This window comes from Ovis canadensis, chromosome 14 (genome assembly GCF_042477335.2).
Source record: "Ovis canadensis isolate MfBH-ARS-UI-01 breed Bighorn chromosome 14, ARS-UI_OviCan_v2, whole genome shotgun sequence".
NCBI classification, from domain to species: domain Eukaryota; kingdom Metazoa; phylum Chordata; class Mammalia; order Artiodactyla; family Bovidae; genus Ovis; species Ovis canadensis.
The window spans coordinates 71095545-71103069 of record NC_091258.1 but is presented as its reverse complement, the minus strand read 5'-3'; the positions used below and the strand labels follow the sequence as shown (position 1 = coordinate 71103069).

Here is a 7525-nt window from a genome sequence, read left to right as displayed (position 1 = left end):
TATAGGGATGTTTGACATGAATGACTAACACCTTCATTTAGATATACATGTTACATTCCTGGGTCCTTAATCTTCTAATGCAGAATAAATACAAATGATTTCTCCCTAGGATTGAAGGCCTTGTCTCACCTTTGAGATATTAACCACCAAAAACATAACTTAGCCTACACACTAGAAATGAAGAATAGCAGCATGGAGTAATTTGAGAGTTGAATCACTTTGATTTTGGTTTTCAAACAACCACAAATCATGTCAATATAAACAAAGATATATTGCTACTATTTGTACATTTCTAAATACCAACTTTCATCTTGTGATCCATACTAACATATCAATTTTCGATTTGTTTTAACTATGGATTACTATCTACAATACTTCTCCTGAAGAGGAACTTCAAAAAACAGAATTGATGAAATGGTTTCTATCTGCGGGCTTCCCTGATAGCTCAGTTGGTAAAAATCCGCCTCCCACTCCACTATTCTGGCCTGGAAAATTCCATGGACACAGTCCATGGAGTTGCAAAGAGTTGGAAGCAACGGAGCGACTTTCACTTTTTCTAGTGTGGAATTTCTGATATTTATTTAGATTTAATTTTTATTAAATACTTTTCTACATTTTCTTTATGTCAGTCCTCATCTTTCTTAAATAAAAGGTCTTGTATTTTCTGAAGTGTATGTTTAGGACAAACTTCTTCCATCACTTATTAGTAGGGTTTCTCTCCAGTATGTGCTCTCTGTCTAATAAGGTGAGAGCTCAGATTAAAGCCTTTACCACTTCTCCAGTAGGAATTCTCTGATGTTGAGTAAGACGTGAGTGCTTGATGAAGGTTTTTCCACATTCTTTACATTTCTAAGGTTTCTCTACAGTATGAATTCTCTGATTTTGAGTAAGACGTGAGTGCTTTGAAGGCTTTTCCACATTCTTTACATTTCTAAGGTTTCTCTCCAGTATGAATTCTCCGATGGTAAGTTAGACCTGAGTAACTGCTAAAGTCTTTGCCACAATCCTTACATTTATAAGGCCTCTCCCCAGTATGAATTCTCTGGTGTTGAGTAAGATGTGAGTACTGACTGAAGGCTTTTCCGCATTCTATACATTTATAAGGCTTCTCTCCGGTGTGAATTCGGTGGTGTTGCGTAAGAGTTGAGTACTGACTGAAGGCTTTTCCACATTCTTTACATTTATAAGGCTTCTCTCCAGTATGAATTCTCTGGTGTTGAGTAAGAGATGAGTGGTAACTGAAGGCTTTTCCACACTCTTTACATTTATAAGATTTCTCTCCAGTATGGATTACTTGATGTTTATTAAGACCTGAGTGGTATCTAAACGCTTTGCCACAGTCCTCACATTTATAAGGCCTCTCTCCAGTATGAATTCTCTGATGGCTAGTAAGATGTGAGTGCATCCTAAAGTCTTTGCCACAAAACTTACATTTATAAGGCCTCTCCCCAGTATGAATACTCTGGTGTTCAATAAGAGTTGAGTAGTGACGGAAGGCTTTTCTGCATTCTTTACATTTATAAGGCTTCTCTCCAGTATGAATTCGCTGGTGTTCAGTAAGAGTTGAGTTCTGACTAAAGGATTTCCCACATTCTTTGCATTTATAAGGCTTCTCTCCAGTATGAATTCGCTGGTGTTGAGTAAGGTTTGAGTAGTGACTAAAGGCTTTTCCGCATTCTATACATTTATAAGGCTTCTCTCCAGTATGAATTCGCTGGTGTTCAGTAAGAGTTGAGTTCTGACTAAAGGATTTTCCACATTCTTTGCATTTAAAAGGCTTCTCTCCAGTATGAATTCGCTGGTGTTGAGTAAGGTTTGAGTAATGACTAAAGGCTTTTCCGCATTCTATACATTTATAAGGCTTCTCTCCAGTATGAATTCGCTGGTGTTCAGTAAGAGTTGAGTTCTGACTAAAGGATTTCCCACATTCTTTGCATTTATAAGGTTTCTCTCCAGTATGAATTCTCTGGTGATCAGTAAGACATGACTTCTGTTTAAAGGCTTTGCCACACTCTGTACATTTATAAGGCCTCTCCCCAGTGTGAATGCGCTGATGTCGACTAAGGTTTGAGTAACACATAAATGCTTTTTCACATTCTTTACATTCATAAGGTTTCTTGCCCGTGTGGATTTGCTGATCTTGACTAAGCTCTGAATTCTGATTAGAGGTGTTGCCACACTCTGTATATTTGGAAGGTTTCCATCCTGAATGCATTTTCCTGTGTCTACTTAGACTGGATGAGTTAGTAAAGGCTTTCTCACATTTCGTACACTTGTAACTTTTCTGCGGATTCTGAATACTCTGCTGTTGAGTGAGATTTGAAGCCTGATTAGAGACATCACCATATTCACAATTGTAAGTCTTCTCTTCAGTATGTGTACTCTCATTTAGTGTAGGACTTGATGCTTGGTAAAAGATATTCCTCCATGTACTATTGTTAGAATCTTTGTCTGAAGATTGAGGTCCCTGATGTTTCATAGGGTGAGAGTCTTGTTCAGTTGTACACCCAGTTTCATTGCATGAATGGCTTCTCACTCCATCATAAATATTCTTGTAATTATTAGGGGTAGAGCTCTTACTTAAGGCCTGTTTCGTGTTATTACATGTGAGAAGTTGTTCCGTATTAACCGTATCATGATGTGTAGTGATCAATGATGGTGGGATTAACTCTCTTCCATTAATATCAACATTACATATTTTGGAATGGAGAGAAACTGTCTGTTGGTGGAAGAATAATGACCCCTTGTTCACAGATCCCTCAAGCTGGTTATATTGTGAGTTTTCCCCATCGTTTTTCAATTTCTGGTTTTCAGACGTGCTTGAATGTATGTGTAATTGAAACCTGTGTTCAGAGTGGTTTGCATGAGTATTTGCAGTAGAGACTGGATGACTTTCCAGATTTTCCACATTTCCCTTCAGAGAATGTGTATGTTTCAAAAACTGCTTTAAGCCTTTGGTTGAAGAGATACACTTCTCTGCAGCTGTTGATAACTGAAATGGGTGTTTTCCACAGTTTGACTCATATTGCTCATTTCTTATGGCAGTAATGTCCGCATTGTGTGAAACTGTCTTGGTTTCTTTCTGTCCATATAAACATCTTCTCGGTCTTTCACATACCCCCATATATTCCCGGACTTTCATTAAGTGTTCGTTTCCAAGGTAAGCTCTTTCATATATTCCTAGGTTTGCTTTTTGGATTAAGTTTTCTAATCTTGGATTCTTTGACATCAAACCACGGGTGTTGTGAGAGGACACAGCTGAAAGATATCAAATGAAAGTTTTCTTATCTACTATTCCTATCTATTGGGGCTGATGTGAGCTCAGCTGGGACAGAAGGGGAGCCTCATTCTCTGTGGGAAGAGAACACGGCAACAGTCTGTGGAAGCAGGACAGAGTGAGACCTGTACACAGGGTACTGATGCCAGCCCTGCCCACCCAGCCTGAGAGGGTTATCTGTTGCTGCAGACAAAGGCTGGGTGCTGAAATGTGGGGTCTGGAGAGCATAGCCAGGCAGAGGACTGCTGTGGGCTGTGTGGAGACATCCTGAGGGGCCGGGGGTGATGGAGGAGCTCTATAACTAGAATGCTTATGGAGGAAGCCTGACCACCAGAGAGCAGAGCGCCTTTGTTGACTGATGCCCAAAGGGAAGACCCACCATTGCAGCCCCTCTCCCCCTGTGCTGGCCCCTCCTCTCCCAGCACTACGAAGGGCCACCACCCAGGTGGGCTCTATTGAGCTCCAGCCACAGCCTCCCCCCATGCACCTCCTCCACAATCAGCAGACTCCTGTGCTCTGGGGCAGCTTCTGCAGCAGACACCTGTGGGTGGCCCACACACATAGAAGGAGCTGAAAGCTCAGCTAGCCCCAGGGTTAAGGAAGGAAAACTGAAGTCTCTCCTCACGGTTACACAAACCATGCTTTTATACCTGCAACTGGCTTTGTCAACTCAGCCCCTACAGAGCATCTGAATGGATAACCAGGGCTCCCACAGACATGTGAGGTGTAGCTTTAGCAGCTGTAGACTTTGTGGGGATGTATACTAGGGGGAAGGGCCAGGCTAGAGTCTGAGCTGCCCCCAGAGCACCACAGCATGTCCAGCTCCATGAATGCAATTCTGGGACCTGAGTTCACTGGATCTCTGCTGGTGTTCCAGTGAAAACAACATCTGAGGAGGCACATCTCTCTGCCTTCATAAACAGTTTATGTAAATCCCTAAAAGTAAAAGCTGCTGGCACCAGAGCAAAGTGCCAGCATGCCCATGGTTGAAGGGGGGCCAATGCAGTGCCAACATGCGGTCACATGAGACTCACACAGTGCATGAGCACACGCCAAGGTGAACAATCCCAGAGGAGCAATGCTTAGTGGCTTCTCTCCCAGTAGGTGTTCTCCAATCCTACCTGCCTTGACTACAGATCAGAATCAGAGGGAAGAAACACATCTGGGGCTCTTCTCCAAAAACCAAGAAGCAGACCCCACCCCGAGAGACCAGTGAAAACCACAGAGCCAAGGGGAAGCTCCCCTCAATATTTTGGGGAGGCACGGGTCACAATAACAGCAATCAAAGCCCAGATCAAGGGGATAAGGGTACAAGCCTGTGGACCAACCTCACCCCCTAGGGGGAAGACAACAGAGCAAGAGGAGCTAGGATCCTGCAGCCTGCAGAACAGACCACAAACACAGAAAATTTGACAAAATGGGACGACAAAGAAGTATGGTGTAGAGGAAGGAGCAAGACAAAAAGCTCCAAGAACCACTAAATGAAGAAGAGACAGGCAGTCTAATGATTACTCTTCCACTTCAGTCATCTTAAATGCTGATGCCACTAGATGCCTCTAATTCTTTAATCCACTTTTTATTTTAGCACGTTCTATATGATGTTTCAATATAAAAATCATAAATGATACTGACATAGGTCTAATCAGAAAGCGAGGACACGTAGGACAAAGTCTGTGGAAGTTGATAACAAGATTCATTAAATAAAGAAGCAGTTCTTGAGAAATTCAGAAATGAGACTTTCAAAGTACGGTGTGAACACTATCAATGCTCTGTGGAGATGGAATTGGGAAGGAAATCTTAAAAAGCGTAGATATCTATATGTAAAATGAATTCTTTTTGCAGTACAACATTGTAAATTAGTTATACTCCAATAAGAATGTTTTAAAAAGATTCTATTATCTAAACATTATAATAGTTTGAAACCATTAAAACTATGGTAGAAAACGTTTTAAGCTCTTATGCCAATTTATTTGAAAATTTTTTGAGTTAATTGAATATATTTAAGTCTTTTCAGTTCAGTTCAGTTCAGTTAAGCCTTTTAGCATTGAGGAATTGGGGCAGATACACTTAACATTTCATATGAGTTCATATGAAGAAAACAGAAACTTTGAAGTAATCCTGAGATTGGCATTCTTTCTCTTTAGGGAGGTTTTGGTTTATACAGTGAAGAAATTACTTGAATTTAAAATTTATAAGATCATATTTGTAGCTTCCAGTGTTTTAGAAATTATATCAGAAACAAACAAACAAACAAACTCTGTCCCCAGTATTCCTAGAACTTTGGCAGTATGTCCTCAATTCCGCTCACACACTGTCATCTAGAGGTAGAAGCTTTAATAGGAGCGTCTTAGAGTTTTTCAGAAATGTTCAGTTTTCTGAGGGGCCCCCTGCCCCGCACGAAATGGAATAGTAATCGATTCATGCAGGTTTTCACAGGCCAAGAGAAGGGTTTCAGTTCTCACTGTGATTGAGAAAAGTAATCACTGGAGATGAATTCAGGAATGATTTAAAGGGACAGAATGGGGCAGGTGATATCCGCCTATGACAGCAACAGAAAGAAACCCAGACTTCTCTAAAACCATTTCCACTGAAGCAGATCTTCCCAAACCACATGACAAAGATGAATTCTTCACTAATCCTTGGACCTGTCGTGGAGTGGTCGGCTCCATCCATTGACCCCTACCTGTGTATACGGCTGGTGTCTCCAGTCTCCTTACATCCCAGGGATTCTTCATTTGCTCCAGAAAGGTGACCAGGTTTGGCTTAGAGACCACAAGACCTGATATCAGGAAAAGGAATATTCGTTTTACAAGAGATTCATCAGTTTCCAATCTAATATGTATTCAAGTGAGAAGAAAAGGCACATGTGCTAAGTCGTGCCAGTCACGTCTGACTCTTTGCCACCCTATAGACTGTAGCCTGCCAGGGTCCTCTGTCCATGGGAGTGTCCAGGCAAAAGTACTGAGTGGGTTGCCATGTCCTCCTCCAGGAATTCCTCCCAACCCAGGGATCAAACACACTTCTTTTACGTCTCCTGCATTGGCAGGCAGGTTCTTTACCACTAGTGCCACCTGGGAAGCCCAGAGAAGGCATGGTAGAATGTTAATAGAGCCTAGAACTAAAGTATTTGGGGACATAATTTCCTAAGCTGTATTAACATTCCCTGGTAGCTCAGCTGGTAAAGAAGCCACCTGCACTGTGGGAGACCTGTGTTTGATGCCTGGGTTAGGAAGATCCTCTGGAAAGGGAACGGCTACCCACTCCAGTATTCTGCCCTGGAGAATTCCATGGACTATTCCATAGGCTCGCAAAGAGTCAGACATGACTGTTACCTTGCTCTTTACATTATTACATTATTAACATTCTAGAGAAGGCATGGTTGAATGTTAATATAGCCTACAAAATTATACCCCAAATACTTTATCGAAGCACTTTTCTAACTAACAAATACATAAAGAAAATATCTTGAGATTCTAGTCAAGTACTACTAAGGCCAAAGTCAGTAAGTGGGAGAAATCTGATTTATAAAGGAGAGTGGCACCCTTTTATACCACAGAACCTACAGAATTAGCACTAACCTAGAAGAAGGAGGCAGATTCCATCAAGGAAGAGTGAGAATCATAATGAATCATCATGAAGTCTTCTTTCTCAACTCATAAATATCCATTTTCCCATAGAAAGCAGGGATCTGAAACTATTATAAGGAGCAGAAGATTCTAGGAGACATTCTAGAAATGCAGGAACCAAAACCCAGTGGGTAGAGAAGGGATTCTGGAAGGCAGTTATCCTCACCCAAGGAGGCCAGGTTCCTGTAGTTCTCTAACATCACGTCCCTGTACAATTCTCGCTGCCCGAGGTCCAGGCATTCCCACTCCTCTTCAGTGAAGTCTATGGCCACATCCTGGAATGTCAGCCGTCCCTGAAATGCAAAGTAAAGGTGCCATGTGCCCATGGGAAGACTTCCTAATGTGACCCAAGAGGAAACCAGCAAGAGAAATGGTTTTGATTTAGGAGAATGTCTGGTGTTACACAAGAATATAATTTTTACACAGTAATATTTTCTACCACATTTTTAACCCCAAGAAAAGAGGATGAGATACGATCCATGAACCACTACAGAAATTATTCTGATTTGAAAGAGTAATCATATGATCAGATCAACATTGGCATAGTTATTTCTGAGTGTTGTACTCAGTTGACAGACGATGAACTGTCTATCAAAAGAAACAGGAAATATTTTTACAAAGC

At 41.4% G+C, this 7525-nt stretch overlaps 1 protein-coding gene across 1 annotated transcript; it reads right to left on the bottom strand.

Annotated features, from left to right (window-relative positions):
- Window positions 1-931: 931 nt before the first annotated feature.
- On the bottom strand, window positions 932-7103 carry LOC138419598 (zinc finger protein 420-like). The gene is made up of 3 exons (XM_070289311.1): window positions 7070-7103; window positions 5961-6056; window positions 932-2451 (listed from the first exon to the last, which is right to left on the bottom strand). Exons 1-3 carry the CDS (start codon window positions 7101-7103, stop codon window positions 932-934), a joined length of 1650 nt encoding a protein of 549 aa, XP_070145412.1.
- Window positions 7104-7525: the final 422 nt, after the last annotated feature.

Bases quoted from the DNA above. Each gene is read 5' to 3' on its own strand.
- LOC138419598 (XM_070289311.1), bottom strand. From the start codon at position 7,103: ATGTTAGAGAACTACAGGAACCTGGCCTCCTTGG. The intron at 6,057-7,069 runs GTGAGGATAACT...TCCTGATATCAG, and splicing joins CAGGAACCTGGCCTCCTTGG to GTCTTGTGGTCTCTAAGCCA. The intron at 2,452-5,960 runs GTAGGGGTCAAT...CTCAATCTTCAG, and splicing joins GACACCAGCCGTATACACAG to ACAAAGATTCTAACAATAGT.